We start from the raw sequence: 20280 nt of genomic DNA on the forward strand, positions 1-20280 counted from the left end.
TGGAAATGGCAGTGGTAAACACGTATTTCAAGAAGAAGGAGGAACACAGGGTGACATACAAGAGTGGAGGAAAGTGCACACAGGTGGATTACATCTTAAGTAGGAGATGCAACCTGAAAGAGATTAGTAACTAAGGTTGTGGCAGGGGAGAGTGTAGCTCGACAGCATCGATTGGTGGTCTGTAGGATGACTTTAGAGGTGAGGTTGAGGAAGAGAGTGAGGGCTGAACCAAGGACCAGATGGTGGAAGCTGAAGGAGGAAGACTGTTGCGTGAAATTTAGGGAGGAGGGTGAGACAGGCGTTGGATGGTGGTAAAGATGGGTGGGATGATTGGGCAACAATAGCAGAAGTTGTGAGGGAGATAGCTAGGAAGGTACTTGGTGTGACATCTGGACAGAGGAAGGAAGATAAGGAGACTTGGTGGTGGAATGAGGAAGTACAGGAAAGTATAAGGAAGAAGGGGTTGGCAAAAAAGAAATGGGATAGTCAGAGAGATTAAGAAAGTCGGCAGGAGTACAAGGAGTGGCGTCGAAAAGCAAAAAGAGAGGTGGCAAAGGCCAAGGAAAAGGCATATGACGAGCTGTATGAGAAGTTGGATACAAAAGAAGGGGAAAAGGATTTATACCGATTGGCAAGACAGAGGGACCGAGCTGGGAAGGATGTGCTGCAGGTTTGGGTGATAAAGGACGCAAATGGGAATGTGCTGACGAGCGAGGAAAGTGTGTTGAGAAGGTGGATGGAGTACTTTGAGGAGCTGATGAATGAAGAAAATGAGAGAGAGAGAAGGTTGGAAGAGGTGGAAATAGTGAATCTGGAAGTGGGGTGGATCAGTAAGGATGAAGTGAGGACTGCTATGAAGAAGATGAAAAGTGGAAAGGCGGTTGGCCCAGATGGTATACCAGTGGAGGCATGGAAGTGCTTAGGAGAGATGGCAGTGGGGTTGTTAACCAGATTGTTTAATAAAGTCTTGGAAAGTGAGAGGATACCGGAGGAGTGGAGATTAAGTGTACTGGTTCCGATTTTCAAGAATCAGGGTGATGTGCAGAGCTGTTGTTGCAGATAAAGTTGTTAAGCCACACCATGAAGTTGTGGGAAAGAGTAGTGGAGGCTCGGTTGAGAGGAGAGGTGACTATCTGTGAGCAGCAATATGGGTTCATGCCAGGAAAGAGCACCACTGATGCGATGTTTGCTTTGAGAATGTTGATGGAGAAGTATAGGGAAGGCCAGAAAGAGTTACATTGTGTGTTTGTGGATATAGAGAAAGCTTATGATAGGGTGCCAAGAGAGGAGTTGTGGTATTGTATGAGGAAGTCGGGAGTGGTGGAGAAGTATGTGAGGATCGTGCAGGATATGTATGAGGACAGTGTGACAGCGGTGAGGTGTGCGGTAGGAATGACGGACCGGTTTAAGGTTAAAGTGGGATTGCACCAAGGATCGACTCTGAGCCCTTTCCTGTTTGCAATGGTGATGGACAGGTTGACGGACGAGATAAGACTGGAGTCTCCATGGACTATGATGTTCGCGGATGACATCATGATCTGTAGGGAGAGTAGGGAGCAGGCTGAATCGAGCCTTGAGAGGTGGAGGTACGCACTGGAGAGAAGAGGAATGTTAGTCAGTTGGAGTAAGACGGAGTACATGTGCGTAAATGAGAGGGAGGGTGGTGGTATGGTGCAGTTGCAAGGAGTTGAGGTGGGGAAGGTGGATTGGTTTAAATACTTGGGATCAACTGTCCAAAGTAACGGAGAGTGTGGGAGAGAAGTGAAAAAGAGAGGGCAGGCAGGATGGAGTGGGTGGAGAAGAGTTGCAGGAGTGATTTGTGACAGAAGGGTAGCTGCAAGAGTGAAGGGGAAAGTATACAAGATGGTAGTGAGACCAGCTATGTTGTATGGTTTGGAGGCGGTGGCGCTAACAAAAAGACAGGAAGCAGAGCTGGAGGTGGCAGAGTTAAAGATGCTGCGATTCTCGTTGGGAGTGACGAGGATGGATTGGATAAGAAATGAGTATATTAGAGGGACAGCGCAGGTAGGACGGTTTGGAGACAAAGTGAGAGAGGCGCGATTGAGATGGTTTGGACATGTGCACAGGAGGGAAACTGAGTATATCGGGAGAAGGATGTTGAAGATGGAGCCGCCAGGCAGGAGGAGAAGAGGAAGGCCAAAGAAGAGGTTCATGGATGCGGTGAGGGCGGACATGCGGGTGGTTGGAGTGTCAATGGAAGATGTGGAGGATAGAGCGAAATGGAGACGGTTGGTCCGCTGTGGCGACCCCTAACGGGAGCAAGCCGAAAGAGGAAGAAGATAATAGCAAATGTAGATTTCAAGTGACGGCCATTTTAAAATCCAATATGGCGGACATAAAGAGAGAATTTCAAGTGGTTCAATATCTGAAAATTTTCGCAACATATTAATGTACATTTGTGCCAAATTTGGTGCTTGTATCACAAAATGCACAATTCTTTTGAATATTTGGGCTAAGCCGCCCCATGAACATACTCCGCTAGTCTGACACATGATGTTCTGTGCACTTGGTTAAGCTCCATCAAACCACCTCCTCCTCCTCCTCGACTCGGTAAGTACAACCTCGGTATGCATTGTTTTTTGTAGAACATCTTGTGAATAGTTAGAAGTTTCCGAGTTTTGCTGTTTGTCATGGATCTCCAATTGTGGCCAGTTTATAATTGCACAACTGTGTTGGAATACTGGAATTGCAAGTTGGTTTATGGCTTTGGTTTTGTTTCTTGGAGAGAGTGATGACTATGACTTCAGAATTGGTCTTGTTCTACATAAGGTCTCTGCTGATTATTTTACGCATTTTTGGCTTATCTGGAAGTATTGTCATTGCGCTGTCTGTCCGTCCGTCTCCTTTTTCGACTTCTCCGGACAAACCGCTTGGCCGATCCGGCTGAAATTTGGCAGCAACGTTCCTCTCCTGACTGGTAACAAGGAGTTGTAAAGCTTGTACCGGTCACATAACGTTAAGTTGAACTCCTGGGAATTTTTAAAATGAAATTTGCTCTCTCATGCACAGATTTATCCCATCTCGTCTTCAGTTGCCCTCCCCTTTCTCCCGCCCATGGAACACTGAAGCTTGTGGCGAGGCAGTTGTCCTGAAACAACTTGCCTTCGTCTCATGGAAGACAAATCCTATTGAAGGCAATCTCAGTTCCTTCCACAAAACTCGGAACGAGTGTGTGTCTACCTTCAGAAGAGCCAGGAAACATCTTTCTCATCTCAAGTCTGAACTCTCAAACCTGTCTCCCTCCTCCAAATCCTGGTGACGTCTGGTTAAGTCTGTTTCTGGTGCATGTTCCACCTCCATCCCCTCCCTTACCTCAAATAGCTGCGCAGCTGACACTGCATGTGAAAAGGATGAATGCTTAAACTCTGTGTTTGCTTCTAAATCTTTTGTCTCAAACCCATCACTTTCTGTACTCACCTTACCCAGTCGCACCCAGCTGTTCCTGGACTCTGTGTCCTTTTCTCCTGACAAGATGGAGAGTTTACTGTCAAACCTCGACTCGTGTTCTGCAACCGGTCCAGACGGCATCGGCCCACGTGTCATTAAAAACCTGCTCTGCTGCTCTTGCTCACCCTCTCTCTGTTCTATTCACTCTCTCATTTTCTCAAGGTCATCCACCATCTTTATGGAAGTCGGTAAACATCACTGCCCTGCATAAAAAGGTGCAAAAACAGATCCTTGCAACTGCAGACCAATCAACCTTCTCCCAATCATCAGCAAGGTTATGGAATCCATCATCGCTTCAGACATTAAATCCTTCCTTTTCTCCAATAGCTTAATTTCCAATCTTGGGTTCCAAGGATCCTGAGTTCAAATCCTGCTCTGCGTTGAATTAATACCAGATGGGGTTGACTCTGCCTATCATCCTTCTGAGGTCGGCAAAATGAGTGCAGCTTGCTGGTATCCTCTGTCGGAGTGGCGATCCATCCAGGATTGTCGCCAATAGCTAAGGAGACTGCTTCGGCAGCACCAACGCTCTGCACAGAGTATGGTCCCATTGGATGGATGGATGGATTGATTTCCAATCATCAATTTGGATTCAGACCAGGTCACTCAATTCTGGACATGCTGCTTGTTTTCCCAACAATGGATGAGGTTCTCAATGCCAGACATGAAATCAGAGCCATCTCCCGAGACATATCGCGTGCTTTTGATACGGTCTGGCACCCTGCCCGGCTCATCAAATTCGCTTCCTATGGTATCCAAGGTAATCTCCACTCATGGCTCGTGGACTTCCGTTCCTGTCACAGTCAATATGTGGCCTTTAATGGAGTTCTCTCATCTCCTCTTCCTGTCCAGGCTGGAATTCCTCAAAGCAATATTCTGGGCCCTGTGCTTTTCCTGGTTTTCATCAATGATCTCTCCAATTCGCTGGAAAATCGTCTTCATCTTTTTGCTGATGACTGCACCCTCTGCCGTACCATGTGTCATCCCTCAGATCTGCAAGCAGCAGCTTTTTCACTCTCTGGGGACCTGGATAAAATCACAAGCTGGTCAAACACTTGGAAACATGTCTTTCAATCCTGATAAATCTCATACACTTACTATTTCTCTCCGAAAGGACCGTCTGGAGCCCCCCACCACCTGCTCCCATCCTCTTTCTCAATCCTGTTGAAGAAGTCCTTTCATTCAAGCTTTGAAGAAGTCCTCACTGTCTGCCACTATCTTTCCTGGGAAAGGCACATTTCCAAGGTGGCCTCCAAAGCATCCTCTGTTGTGCAAAGTCCTTCCTTGGTACACCTGATCTCCTGCCACATACAAAACTTTCATCTGCCACCTGATGGAGTACTGCTCTCCCCTCTGGGTTGGTGCTACTGCCTCATACCGAGCTCGGCTTCATGTTGTGGAAACCGAGGCTTTTAGAATCATTTGCATCTTCCGTGATGAAGCTGAGTGTTTGGGTCTCTCGCTTTCGATAGGCAGGTCTTTCTGTCTTTTATCCCCCCCCTCTCCCCCCGTTCTGTCTGTGCTGCATATCTGCAGGGTGCTCAAGGTCCACCAAAAACCTGCTTCTCGTGAAACTGCCAAAATCAAGAATCACTGGTGTGATTATATGAAAAATATATGAAATAATGGCACTTTCAGATGCTTCCCTCTGCGGGGGAGTGGCAGAGCTTGGACTGCCTCAGCGTTCAGAAGGCGATCCTCTGTCCAGAATCAAACTTCTTGAATTAAAACAATTTTTTTTTTCCGCAGAATGGAAATTAATACACAGGGGGGTGTTTCCCTCCTTTCCACTGTGCTCATATATTAATGGCGATGTTGGCAAACAACAATCTTCTTGCTACTTTACTAAAGGTGAAATAATCCGATCTTGAATGGGTTACCCAACTTGTTACGAATAAGGCAATTGTATCTCTACTATTCGGTAATAAAATTCTAAGGTATGAATGAATAAACCTTATTTTCTTTCAGGGAAATATCCACCACCAAAGTGATACTGGCATTTATCCTCCTGCTCTGCTTGAACGGTCGCCAACATGATCCCCATTCTCAAGAAGGGTGCAGAGATGATGGGATTGCATGGGGCTCGGAGGGGTTAGTATGTACAGTGGGGATTGGAATCATTGACACAGCCAGCAACACCACCACCACCAGGAGGGTGGAGACGTCTGTCAAAACGAAAGAGAATAGCCAGTGAGAGATGGAGGAATCGGATGCATGTTGAGAGGAAAATTTGTAAAACCAAGAATGTCCATTGCCGAACTCCTACTTGCATTGCTGAACTCTATCTTCTGCTTGAAGGGTTGCCAACATCACCCCCATTCTCAGGAAGGGCGCAAAGGGCACACCCTCTCCATTACTCACTGCTTGGACTCTTTCCTGGAGCAGGAAAGCTCATTGCTGCAGACAAGTCATTTCTCTTCAGTAACCTGATGTCCAAGCACAAACTTCGTTTTCGTATCAGTCACTCAATACTTGATCTGCTTCTTTCACTTGACGGAAGCTGTGAATCTCACATTAATCTACGGGTTTTGTACCTCTTGACACTGTCTGGCTTCCTACCCCACTCACTAAACTTTGCTTGTGGTTTTCAAGAGCATCTTCATAACTGGCTTGTTTACTTCCTCTTTCAGTCGTTTAATGAACACTCCGAGTTGAGGCTGGTATGCTACACGGCTGTGTTCTTGGACTGGTTCTAATCATTATTATTATTATTATTATTATTATTACCCCGTGTGCGTGAAGCAAAGAGTGGGGTTAAGCAATTGGTTCACTTTGCGGGTCTGTCTATGATAGAGAAAATACTCGATTTAAATTGAGTTTTATATTTTGAATGCTGTAGAACACGAACCTGCAGTTTAGCACTACTTCGGGTGTGAAACTGGCAAATTGTACAGAATGTTGTCCCAATCTCACATGCACAGAGAGGAGTATGGTAATTGTTACCTCTGCTACTGAGGGTGAAGGAGGTGATGTTTTCACCCTTTTCTGCTGCTTTGTTTGTGTACAGGATATCTCAAAATGTTGTGGACGGATCCGGATGAAATTTTGAGGACAGGTTTGATGTGACGAGGACGAACTGATTTGATTTTGGTGAAGATCCGGATCCAGATCTGATATTTTTTTGTGATTCTTCACCGTTGAGAGATGGGGCTAAACTGATATATAGCACGATATCTCAAAAATGTATTGGGCCTGATATGTTCTCGTTGATCAGGCATTGCAGAGTGGAGGTATGTGCTCTACAGAGTGCCTTTCTCATTTGTCTCTGTCTCTGTCTGTGTCTGTCTGAAAATCAGTCTTCAAAAAAAATTGAAAATCATTCCAAACAGGAAACTTACTGTTTTTAGGGACGTCATGAAGAACACAACCAACAGGCACGAAGAACTAATGCAACGTGTAAAAGATCAGACTAAACTTCCGAAAAAAAAAAAAAAAATTTCTTTCTTTTTTTCTACAGCTTTTAAAATTTTAATTTTATTTCAATTGCATTATATACTTGAATAATGTAGAACACAAATCACCTTTTTGGCACTTTGAAAAACCTTCCGTTTAGCAGGACTTCGACAAAATATTTATGACGTTTCATGCCCTGAAGTCAGAGTAACAGTGAGATCGAGCATTCAAACAAATATGGTGTCGCTTAGCACTGTTTGTTTAGTGCAAAACACGAAGCAAGTGTCAAAGGCCTTTCCCACGTCCTATTTCTCAAGACCGCATGGGGTAAGGTGTTCTGTGAACTCTTTCTCATTGGATTATTGTATTTAAATATTGGTAATAGTCATCAACAAGCATCCTTGACCATGTCGGCCGAGGCCCTCACTTTTTCACCTTTATTCGTTTTTTTCTTTTTCTTTCCGCAACCGCTTGAGCAAAAGACACAACATTTTCAATATCAGAGCATCTACACATGGAGATTTCTTTTTAACAAAGTCTCATCATGATGCTTGGAAAATGCGGTCGTTGTTCCAAAAAGTCTGTTTTTTGTATGTGTGGTTTGTGGGATGTTTCATGTACCAGGAATAAACTGCCTTGACGTCGCTTCGCTTGGCCTTGGCCGAATAAAAAGACTCTTTGGAGAACCCTCTCTACTTTTGCCGACCATTCTACAACTGAACAGTCAATCTGTCCAGCAAATTGGCAGCTTTTCCTTCCCTTGCTGCAGTAAATTGAACTTTGGGAATTGAGCAAAGAAATTTGGGAGCAAATAGAAGAGAACTGAGATCTTTGGGAACAAAGATTGAGAACTCAGGTTGCACTTGGAATATATATATATATATATATATATATATATATATATATATATATATATATATATATATATATATATATATATATATTTTTATGTATTTCACAATCTGGTCTGATGAATGCATCCACACATCCAGGCCCTCAAAGTTATTTCCTTAAGTGCATGTTCAGATTAGCCCCATCCCCATGTCTAATGGGATTTTAAATGTCGTGTGTTGGGAAGGGTAAAGAATAGATCCCCTCTCTTATGGGAAGCTTTTTTTCTTTACGGCAGACATGTTTACACACATTTCTTTCGCGAACTCTGATGACCGCCCTTATTTTTCCTCAGCAACGTTTATGCATGTATTTATTTCGCGAGTGCCGACGCCCACCTTTTTTGAGAGCGCACGGGTCGTCATGGTAACCGTGCACAATTGGGGTGGGGTGAGCTTGGGGCGGACTCTGCGCCCGCCGAGATGGGCCGCAGATAAAAAACAAACAAATTGGAGGTCCGTTCTGAGGAGAAGAAAGCGAGAGGGCAAGCGAGTCATAAAAAAGGGGAGAAGTAAGCAAGCGAGCGTGTGGTGCGCGTGTGGGTGTCTGACCAGCACCAACAACGAGACTATTCATCCTTCCCAGTGCTTGAGCAAGCGAGCGTGTGGTGGGTGTGAACAGTGCCGATGAGTGAGGCACGGGTCGGTCACCAACGTGTGAGGCGCAGGGTCTGTCACTGACGGACCGTGTGGGTCACTGGACGTCATCAGTTTCATGAAGTGTGAGGAGCTGCCCATGTCACTGCACCAGGGTCTAAACCCGCGACAGATGATCTCTGTGCTCTCCCAGACGTCGACTGGCGTTCAAGGCTGTTCGCGAGAGGGTGCACGGCAAGGCTGGGTGCTGGCGACGGACGTGACACGCACACACACATTTCAGGACGCTTTCACTTCATGGACAACTACTCTCTGGTGAGCGAGACGACTCTTCTCTCCCCCGTGGCCATAACAATATATATATATATATATATATATATATATATATATATATATATATATATATATATATATATATATATATATATATATATATATATATATATATATATATATATATATATATATATATATATATATATATATGTATATATATATGTATATATATATATGTATATATATATGTATATATATATGTATATATATATGTATATATATATGTATATATATATGTATATATATGTATATATATATATATCTCTATATATATCTCTATATATATCTCTATATATATATATGTATATCTCTATATATATATATATCTCTATATATATAGCCTGGTGTTGGCGCAGTGGTTAGGACAGCGGCTTGGGATCCAAAAGGTCCTGAGTTCAAGCCCCGTTGAGCCACTGAATTAATACACCAGGGGGTTGACTCAGCCTGTCATCCTTCCGAGGTCAGCAAAATGAGTACCAGTGTACTGGGCCGGTGTATACCCTGGTTAAAATAGGTGTACCATATCCCTGTGTCGTAAGAGGCGACCAGGGTTGCGTCAGGAAGGGCATCCAGCGTAAAGCATGTGCCAAATCACAATGCGGATCATACGGATTATCCGCTGTGGCAACCCCTAACGGGAGCAGCCGAAAGAAGAAGATATCTATATATATATATATATATATATATATATATATATATATATATATATATATATATATATATATATATATATATATATATATATATATATATATATATATATATATATATATATATATATATATATATATATAATTCCTGGACCTGGAAAGTCCCACACGCGAACCATATCTGATACAAACGACCGACTCGCTAAAGATCCAAAAGAATTCCATGAGCAACTTTATCTCCTGGGTATCACCATTTGTTGAAACTATCATCTTGCACAACTCCATAGACTCAACATCTCACCCACAGCTAAAACCTTTTTTTTAATCCTCTTTTAACTGCTCATGTTACAGTACACACAACGTTTTTATCTCAGTGCTCTGGAGTATTTGTCTTCCTTTGGGATTGATGTCTCAGCTCCACCTCACACTTTTTGAGAAACTGTTGTGCCCAAAGATTCCGATATCTCCTGTGATGAAATTGAGTCCATGAAGGATGGCTTCTGCACCATTGTGTACATGTTCCTGCTTTTTCTCCATCTGTTATCTGCCCCTACAGTTCCTGAGGCAATACATGCTCATCTAGAAACTGCTAATTTTAACCTCTCAGGATCATGGTCATGATGGTCTGCTCACTTCCAATTTTTTTATTTTTTACAAGAACAAGGCTTATCATGGAAGAGCAAAGTAGACCTGACAGTGAGACAAACGTCAACAGAATGAACGAACAGGGAAAGAGGAGAGATGACTGCAGGAAACACTCCAACGAGCAAGTAACATGGTTGGGCTCGGAAAGGTTAATGGGGGTAATCAAGATCATGGAACAGAATCGGGGTTGAACAAAAATGGTGGCCATGCACTGCTTGCTTTTGCAGCCCTGTAGGGAAGAGTGAGACAGAGCAGCCTCTGGAAGATGGCTCCACTTACCCTGGATTTTTGAAGTTTAACCAGAAGTGGGTTCCTGGAAGAATACGTGCATCCTGCCGTAGATGGGGAGGGTCAGAGGACAGAGGGCAGGAGCAGCAATATTGGAGAATAGACGGTAGAAAAGAGAGACCATCGACCTGCCTGCGACGTGAGAGAAACCGATCTTGTGCTTCGGCCTCATCATTGGAGATTCCAATTATTTTGAGAGCTTTAGATTCTCCTGAATCCAGGAGAGACAGATGTGATGCTGGGGCTCCAGCCCATAGTGGAGAGCAGTAAGTACTCCATTGAGCTACGGACAAAAGCCTTGTAGAATTTGAGTATCTCTGATTTTCCGAGGAAACACTTGGATCGACGGAGGATGACCAGTGTGTGGCTGGCATTATTGGACAGCTTGCTTTGCTTTGCTATTTGCTCACCTTTTACCTGTCGATGGAGTAGTTTCCTTTTTACTTGGTCAATCCCAAGCTTGCCTTCATTCCTCAATCAGTAGCTCCTTCATCACCACATTTTTGCTCCCATCATCACCCATGGTCTTTACCACACCTTTTGTAGCTTTCACAGCGAACCCTCCTTCCCCCAATCCCCGACCACCATGTCGGCATTTGTGGCTTTCACATCTTCTCACAATCCACAGTGTGCACATCTTCTCTTGCCATATGCCATCTTGCTCTTTCACAAGACTTGTGTTAAATTTCGACTGACACAGGGAGGCACCATTTTGTTTTTCCATGAGGCCATGGAACTGTGACGTTTGTTTCTCGGCTCAGAACCACTTGCCTGCCCACCAATGAAGATTTAATTGAATGGTTCCTGCGATTGTCCCCACACATCCCTTTTGGATTAATCTCTTTTCGATCCAAGCATATGTTCGAGGCAGAATATCCATCTTTCATTCATTCTTTCTTTTATTTTGTGCATTGGAGAGAGAGAGGAAGAGGAGAGGATGGCCTTGACTGTACCACACTTTACAGTGTTTTCTGAGGAATACGCCAGGGTTGGCAGCTGGGCTCGTCAAACTCCCTCGTTTTAACAGACATGTCTTTAACGGATCTTGTTTAAATTGATTTTGAATCTGTTCCCTCACTGATGCAGACAAGTGTGATGAGGACGACTTGGATGCATCAGAAAGTGAAGTTGAGGATGAGGAAGAAGAGGGAGAGATTTGTGAGAAAGATTTTCTTCCAGATAATGAGGTTTGTTTCTAATTGCTTGAACATAGACTGTAGCTTATTTTATTTTCATCTTGAGTTTATTTTTTATTTTTATTTTATTTTTTTTTTAAAAAGGTTGAAGGTACGTAATGTGGAGAGGACGCTCCAACTGTTGTACTACCGAGTCTGGCTTGAGTGCAGTTTCTCATTTTTACACTTGCTGCATCCTTTGTGGTGTTTACACATTTACTTGAAGGAAGAAGAAGAGGAGGAGGAAGAGGAAGGAGAGTTAGAAGAGGATGATGAAGAAGAAGAGGAGGATGAGGATGAGGAAGGAGAGTTGGAAGAGGATGAAGATGAAGAGAACAAACATTTGGAAGAAAACAAAAATGATGGTAAAAAAAAAATTCCCGTTATTCATTTATTTGAATCTTTCTTTTTAATTAAATTATTTTTTATTATTTATTTATTTAAATTGCATATCATTGAATTAACCTTTTGTCATTCCGATTCGCCTTTTATACTCCAATTTTCTTTTCCACTCTGACGTCGCTGATGCTGAATACTTATTCGTGAACGTTTCCGAGCATTCAACAACCGAGTGCCATGTACGATTGGATTGTGGAAGAGCGAGAGACCAATCTTGCTTGTGGTTTCCACCGATTTGCTCTTTGTTGTATTTTGATATGCAGAGGACAAGCATGTGGTTTCAGAGCAGTCATGCCGTGGACTGAAACGGAAGCACGACGACTGCGAAGGGGAGAACGACGGGCCATCCGAGAAAGTACGGCAGGTGCGTTTGCGGAATCCGAACTCGGGGGACCTGCACGATTGAGTTTTGCAAACCTGGAGTGTGTGTCTCAACTACCGCACAAAGATTGCTGGAGAGAGAGAGAGAGAGGTGACTGTTTTTGCCATGTGAATTTTTGGGATTTGAGTCAATGTAGTTGGTGTTGATATTGCGACGTTAACCAAATTTCTACAAAGGTCTGTTTAAATAACATCGTGTTTGGAACTAAACACAAGATTATAATTTTCTTTTTGATACCAAGCACAGCGTTGAAGTTAACCTTCCCTGGACATGTTGACTGATATGTCACCCAAAGCCATGCATGTGTGCAAACTGCAGGCTTTGGGCCTTGCAAGATGCCTTGTTGACGATGCTTTGCATTTCTCTGTTCTGAGATTGGAATTTGCCAGTTCACATAATTTTATATAGATATTTTTTCCAAGAATAGTTGGTTTGATGTAATTATTATTATTATTGTTATTTTTTTAAATAAAGACCTGAATTTCTGTTTTTAATAGTGGGAACAGGATCTTTTGACCTAATCTTGACACAGCACGGCATGAACATGATCCTGTATTTATATTCTTTTTTGTTGTTGTTGGAACATTCTGCTCAAATTTCCTTTCCTGTTCCAAACGAATCGATTCGATGTTTTTTTGGGGGGTTTTTGGTGACATCAAAGCTTGCTGAAGTATCCTTGTGATTTTGAGTTCCAGGTGACCTTCCGATAAACTTTGCAATGCGATGTCGCTCTCCATGCACTGCACTCGTGAAAACCAGGATGTTCCTCTCATTAACCCTTTCACTGCTATACGCAATGCTCAGATACTTTAAGTAGCTTTGTTCTTTATTTATTAGATTTTTTTCCCCCCAGATGCTTTAACTTGGTTACTTTGTTTTATAATGTGTATCGAAGGTGCTTGCACAAAGGAGGAAAGAGGGGAGGTGGTGGAAAAATAAATCCATGTCCACTCTCTGCCATAGTTTATTTATTGACCCGTCCTATGACAGATAATCTTAAGCTCTGAATTTGATGTACCAGGCACAGCATTGAAGTTTGATTTGATTACTTGAGTTGTAACTTTGTTGCCATTCTCATCGTGCGTACTCACCATCCAACTTGAGTCGGTTAAAAATCCGTTAGCAATATGAGCCAATGTAGGCGATGATAACCTTATGGTTATAATCCTATCACAGCTGGCTGAGCTGTTTCGAAGGCGTTCGTGCTGCTTGCAGAAAATGCAGGTGGTGTGGCATTAGCCGTTCATCTGGTTAAATGAATGACGTGATGGCATTTATCTCGATTTCGCTGCATTGCAGTGATACCTAAATGGCAATAATATCTGTTCACTCTCGTTCATGTATGCACAGCATGTTTTGACTTCTTGTAATTTCCAAAATGCTTTTCTATGCAGTTTTGTGCTTCACAATGTATGGTATCATGATGGGTGATAATTATAATTAACCTTCCTCAAATAGAACTTTTCCTTTGTTAAACCAATGCTGGAATGAGGGGAACAGAGTGACGCTTCAAGTACCAAAAGTGTCGGAATGACTGCGACGTATTGCTCAATGTTCACATCAAGTGCCCATGCATCTCATTCACTATGCTGAGTTTCATTCATTTTGGATGATCTCCAAGCATTGCATTTTTTTTTTTTGGAATCTGCATGATCGGTACACGGTGTGGAGGATGGGGGTTATGGAATAAATAAATAAATAACTTTGAGGATAGGGGTGAATTGCAGACGTGCCAACTGGGCAATTTTTGTATCCACTGGATGTGCCAAAGCGTGCTTGAAGGTTTTTTTTGTTTGTTTGTTTTTTAACACTTCGTTGCTGTCACCGTCCATTTGTGCTCTTTCCGTGTACATACATACATACATATATATATATATACATATATATATATATATACATATATATATATATATATATATATATATATATATACATATATATATATATATATATATATATATATATATATATATTTTTTTTTTTCTATTGCTTCGTGAAATATTACTGTTGTATAATTTTGTATGCTCCTTCTGTGTCCTTCTGAAGGGTTCCTGCTGTGAAGGAATAATAATTGTTACTGTTTGAACTGCCACATTAAGCTCCCATCCCTGCATTTTCCTCTTTGATAGCAGAAAGAAGGCTTGCAAAACGGGTAACTTTGAGATTAAACAAACAATTTTGTTGCAAGTAAATCGATTATTAGCTTTACAACGGTACCATTTATGTTAGTCTATGACAACAGGAACCTTTAAAGCTCGATCATGCTGCTGCTGCGTCTTCCCATGACGCACACCACACGCTTCTCTGCTCAGTAATAGTTCATACATGAATGGTTCCTCCTGATACTTGAATGTAATTTGTTTTAAAATAGGATTAGGAACTTGTGCTTGTCCGTACAGTGATGCAAGTGTATGTGATTTTGTTCGAGCTCGAGGCCAATGGTTCCAATTTTGTGGTCTGTGTAGCTGAGGCCTTCGGGAGGGCAGGGCAGGGCAGGGCAGGGGTGGGGTGGAGTGGGATATCCCTCAATCAAATGTGTTCAATTTTCTTGCTGCATTTCAAAGTGATGCCAGCAAGGAACATCTCAAAAACTTGGAGTACAAATGCATGAATATTTGATTATACATGAATGTTTCCCTGTCCTCTGTTCCAGGCACCTCTACATTAAACAGCTATGTGTCACTGCGACGCTTATATGTGGTCGTCCACAAAGTTTTTGGGGTTTCAGAAGGGCTCCGCGCACCAACAAATTTAGAAAAGAGAAAGCAATGTTTTACAAAAATGATGTGGGGAATTGTCGCTGAACATCCCGAGGGAACAGAAGTGGAAGTGACACCCTTTCTCCAGCAAAAAGCCCCCCCTCCCAAAAAAACCTCCAAATTTTGCTGATGGTTCTAAATGGGGGGCAATGAGATAATTGATTATCGATAACCAGATGGGGTTTGTTTTCATACATTATCATCAATTGGAACAACGCTGTGTGTGTACTCTCAATATCCCCTTGCTGTGCAGTTGCAAGAAGTGAAAATTCTCAATCGGCATCACATGAATTCCAGGACGGGGTCTCTGGTCATCATAGTAATGGTGTGACAAATGAGTGCCGTCAACATCTTGTGAGAAAGGCCAAAACCCATATAGGTGAACTTCACGGCAGAGCTCGAGGGCAGCACTCGCAACCAGTAGGCCAGAGCTTGAACGGCGCTCCTGTACACCGTGTCTTCGCCAGAATGCACCCACATGTGCAAGGTAGATGGGATGGAAGAAGTACAAAGGGCGTGAGGAGCCTGCTTCATCAAGTACGTAGCGGGCACGGAGAGCAAGCTCCATCGAACGGCCGCCAAAGAAGGCTGGGAGCAGGAGGGATGCATTGCCATATGACCGAATGCGGGCAAGAAATGGTCCATGGCGTTGCATCAGACTATCATACCTGTAAAGGAGAGGAAGCTCAGAGTGTTGTTTTAATCTGTTGATGTGCAGATTGCATGGGAGAGGACAGGTGGCATGGCTATAAAGAGATGCAAAGGAGTAGGTGTAGATCTCAAGAGGGCATCACCATAAGAGACTTTGTTATTGCATTGGATCCTACCTGTCTATGATGATGCTGGGGTTTATTGTGACTATATCCGTCTTGGAACCAACGTCTTTTGCAAACTCTGCTGACACTGGGGGCAGGTTACACCTGCAAAGATACACACCCAGATGAGGTTTCATCGTTGCAAATTCTTCAACATCGAAGGGCAACACGTCACTTTGGTACGACAGATTGCACCGACTTTGTGCTAAGAGAAATAACATAAGTAAATAAACCTTATCATTGTGAAGTTTTGATTGGTTGGGGTTGACTCGTGATGAAGAGGTGGCAAACTTCTTTTAACAGCACGGTCGGTGAAAACGGGAGGAATTGGTGCTCCTCAATGAAGCTCCTGTCCATGTTTATTAATTTTTGTTTGGAAGAGTCAATTTTGGGAAGCTCTGTGTTCAATACAAAGTATTTAATATTACAGATGTTATGAAATATCCAGTGCCTTCAGCAAGTATTCATAACACTTGACTTTTCACATTTTGTTGTTACAGCCTGAATTTAAAATGCATTATACCAAAAAAAATTGACACCGATCTACACACAATACCCCATAATAACAAAGTGAAAATGTGTTTTTAGAAATTTTTACAAATATATTGAAAATTAAATACAGAAATACCTAATTTACATAAATATTCAATCTCCTGAGTCAATACTTTGTAGAAGCACCTTTGGTAGTGATTACAGCTTCAAGTCTTCATGGGTATGTCTGCATCAGCTTTGAACATCTGGATTTGGGGATTTTCTTCCATTCTTCTGTTCAGATTTGCTCAAGCTCTGTCAAGTTGCATGGGGAGCATCAGTGAACAGCGATCTTCAAGTCTTTTCACAGATTCGCAATGGGATTCGAGTCTGGGCTTTGGTTGGGCCACTTAAGGACTTTCACGTTCTTCTTCTGAAGCTATTCCAGTGTTTCTTTGGCTGAATGTATGGGGTCATTGCCCTGTTGTAATGTAAATCTTTGCCGCAGTGAAAGCTCTTTTGCACAATGAAGCAGGTTCTCCTCGAGGATTTCATTCATTGTTCCCTCTTTCCTTGCAAGTCACCTGCCCCCAATCCTGGGTTTGGAGCGTTGGCAGGTCTCCTTCAGGGCTCTCTGCTGAAGATCTGTAACTTAAGTTGTCGGTCGTTATCTGTCCTGTTTTAACTATTTATTTTCTCACCTGCATGTTACTGTGTGTTCCTAGTTCAGTTTTGTTTCAAAAATCGTGCTATTTTGTGAGTTTTCGTCGACCTTGTCTTACCGAGTGCTTGAGGCCTACCCATCGTTCCCCTCTGTGTACGATCGTGTTTATTTGTATTTTCTCCCCATTACCTTCAATTTCTATCTTCCCCACTTTCCCAACGTCCCCCATCCCTCTCAACTAAACACTATTTCTTGTCTTGTATATAAAAAAAATAAATTACCTTTCTCCTTGCACCCTCACAAATCTCGATTCTTCTTCTTCTTCTTCCTCCTGCTGGCACACCATCTTTATTCTACTGAGCTGACCCTCTCTCGCTATTACCTTCACGATTACTTCCGATCTACAACCTTCCATTCCCGAATCTTACCTGTTCTTCAAAAATACATCAAAAAATAATAATCTTCCTTGTATCCTTTCAATCTCTATACCTCCTGTAACCACATGTCTCTCTCTCTCTACTCTTCCTGGTACTTTTCATCGACCCAGCAGCTTCACACTGCGTTTACCGTCCAAATACCCCACACACTTCCACAATTTTACTTCAACCTTTCCTTTTCCAAATGTTATGCAATCCTTATTGAAATACATAATTTCACTTTTGACGATACACCTCCCAGAGCCAAGTGCTTCTCCCATAACCACGTGATCTGTTTGGACCCCCTGCATTTATCGATCCAATTTCACCATTCACCTCACGATTTTTTTTCTACAACACTTCCATGACTTAATCTGTCGAAGAATCTCTCAAACAATAATAAAAACTATCTCGTGTAATGCTTCATCTTCCTCTTTCACACATGTAGTACTCTTGACTGTATCATAATGCACGCCTCTTCTACTATTTAAACAGACTGCTCTCAATTCGACCTCTCCTTCATGCTTTGCCTAAAAAATCCAACTGTTACAGCATTTCTTTTCTCCATTCTCTGAATTCGCCTTGATTGCATCCATCAAGAAACGTGTTTAATCGCATCTCTGACCTAAAACTTAAAAAAATCCCAGTTTGCTATGAATGTTCGCTTTCCATCAACCATTCTTTTTTTCCAATTTCAGCGCCAACTCACCACTCTCAAAGCAACCATAAACTCTTCTCCCTCCAAGCTTCCCTCTCGCCTCTCTCAAAAACTCCCCCTCACCTTCCTCCCACCATTCACCCCCCTCACTCATCCTTCTCAAAGTTGCCCCCCTCTCATCCACAAAGCTACCTCCTTCCACTGCCCTCTCCCCTCCATCTCTTCACTCCACCTCCTCAAATTCTCAACTGCCTTCTTCCCCCTCTCTTGTCCCCCCTCTCCCCCAGCACCACAGAGCCTTTTCTCCTCCTCATCCGGCCCCCTCCCCTAGCTATTCTGCAATCCTCCACACTTTCAACAACACTCCTTACCTCCCTCCCTCGTCCCTTGTCCTACCCTCCCCCTCCCCTCCCATCTCTTCATTAACAGTGTGGACCTCAAATATCCGGGGCCTTCGCTCAAACCTTTCAGATCTTTCCATACTGGTTGCCACTGACAAACCAGACATAATCTGTCTCACAGAAACTTTCCTCCCCTAAGACATGTCTGACTCCCAAGTATCTCTCCCTGGTTACTCCCTCCTCCGGTATGACAGTCCTGAACCTCGTCCTGGTGGAGGAGATGCTCTCTTCATTAAAGACTCTATTCCTCACTCTCCATGCACTGCCCTCACTCCCCCACACCTCCTAGAATACCTCTTCCTCCGGCTTCCCCTCCACTTCCACCTCATGTTTATTTGTGTACTGTACCGTCCACCAAACAGTGACGACTCCATTTACACCTCACAATCCGAAAACATGGATCAACTTCTATCTTCTCATCCAAACTCTCTCTTCCTCAAATGTGGCGACTTCAATTGTCATCATGCTAGTTGGCTCGGTGTGGGTACTTCTCTCACCTGTCATGGCACTTCAGCAAAAGCTTTCTGCGACTCATTGGGACTCGCTCAATCGGTCAATTTCCCGACCCAGTTCTCAACCAGCGGTACTCAATCTCTTCTCGATCTGATTTTGACAAATTTCCCTGACAATATCTGCTGCTCTTCCTTCGCTCCAATCGGTTCTTCTGACCACGTCCTTGTCAAAGTGGACATCTCTGACTATTAGCAGAGAACCACCTCACTGCAGTCGAGTCTGTCATTTCACTCAAGCCGACTGGCAGGGTCTCCAAGCAGCCATCAAACTTCTAGATTGGTCTCCTATCGCTACTTTCTCCAACATCAACTCATCCTGGGAATACTTTCAAAGAAACTTGCTCTCCCTCATGCACAGATTTATCCCCTCTCATCTTCAGTTGTCCTACCCTTCCTCCCACCCTTGGTTGACAAGCTTGTGGCGAGGCAGTTGTCCTGAAACAACTTGCCTTTGCCTCATGGAAAGCAAACCCAACTGTGGGTAATCTCAGTTCCTTCCATAAAGCTCGGAACAAGTGTGTATCTACTCTCAGGAGAGTCAGGAAACAACATCTTTCCAGTCTCAAGTCTGAGCTGGAGTGTAATTGCTCCACACTTGGCACTTGCGTTTAAATTGGTGTTGTAAACAGTACCTGTGAGAGGTTATGGACAACAATGTTCCTAAAAATGCTTCTGGCCATACATTGTTTCATGGAAACTGCTCAAAACTTCCTGTCCGTCGACCCAGGTTTGCTTTGTTTCTTGTAGATTCCATACGACTGCAGTCTTCAACAAGTGGTGCCAGGCACAACAAATCCCACCCATTTATGGCATAAAGTTATTTTGGGGATCAAATTTAAATTTGATACATCCTTCACTCCGATCTTCACAAATATGCATTTTTCACTATACGATTGTTAGGATTTTAAGTCACAAATAGAATAAGGTTCACTATAAGCTTAGTTTGAAGTAAATCGGATCATTTTTGACGAAGTTATGAGCGAAAAACGATTTTGACTTTTTCATGACCAGACCTTGACCTTTGACCTAATTGGACCCAAAAGTTAATGGGGTCGTCCAAGGTTCATTACCCACCTGTGGATACAATTTGACAGTGTTTGAGCCAGCTGTTTTCCCGTAAAGTTGTATTTTCGTAACCACGTTTTAGTTTTCATGGAAAATTGGTAATTTTGACCGATGACCAATGACCCCCAAAACTTCGGACCCTACCAATCTTTACAAATATGCATTTTTCACTGGAGGAATGGGTAGGATTATAAGTGACAAATAGAATCGGGTTCACTATAAGCTTAGTTTGAAGTAAATCAGATCATTTTGAACGAAGTTATGAGCGAAAAACTATTTTGATCTTTTCGTGACCT

General features: G+C 42.9%; 2 protein-coding genes across 15 annotated transcripts in view; one reads left to right on the plus strand and one right to left on the minus strand.

Annotated features, from left to right (window-relative positions):
* The window catches only part of LOC147020944 (acidic leucine-rich nuclear phosphoprotein 32 family member B-like), a 54641-nt gene extending 41924 nt beyond the window's left edge, over positions 1-12717 (plus strand). For all 13 annotated transcript variants that reach the window (XM_085890648.1, XM_085890657.1, XM_085890654.1 and 10 more), the window contains exons 7-9: positions 11354-11454; positions 11669-11807; positions 12105-12717. In XM_085890648.1, the coding sequence (XP_085746774.1) occupies positions 11354-11454; positions 11669-11807; positions 12105-12247 (383 nt within the window). In that variant the 3' untranslated portion in view covers positions 12248-12717. The remainder of the gene's footprint in view (positions 1-11353; positions 11455-11668; positions 11808-12104) is intronic.
* Positions 12718-14197: 1480 nt separating this feature from the next.
* ST8SIA5 (ST8 alpha-N-acetyl-neuraminide alpha-2,8-sialyltransferase 5) overlaps positions 14198-20280 on the minus strand; it is a 63130-nt gene continuing 57047 nt past the window's right edge. For both annotated transcript variants that reach the window (XM_085890666.1, XM_085890665.1), the window contains 2 exons: positions 15810-15902; positions 14198-15650 (listed from right to left, as the gene is read on the minus strand). In XM_085890666.1, the coding sequence (XP_085746792.1) occupies positions 15185-15650; positions 15810-15902 (559 nt within the window). In that variant the 3' untranslated portion in view covers positions 14198-15184. The remainder of the gene's footprint in view (positions 15651-15809; positions 15903-20280) is intronic.

Source organism: Eptatretus burgeri, chromosome 8 (assembly GCF_056783735.1).
Source record: "Eptatretus burgeri isolate ZD-2024b chromosome 8, Ebu_testis_v1, whole genome shotgun sequence".
NCBI classification, from domain to species: Eukaryota; Metazoa; Chordata; class Myxini; order Myxiniformes; family Myxinidae; genus Eptatretus; species Eptatretus burgeri.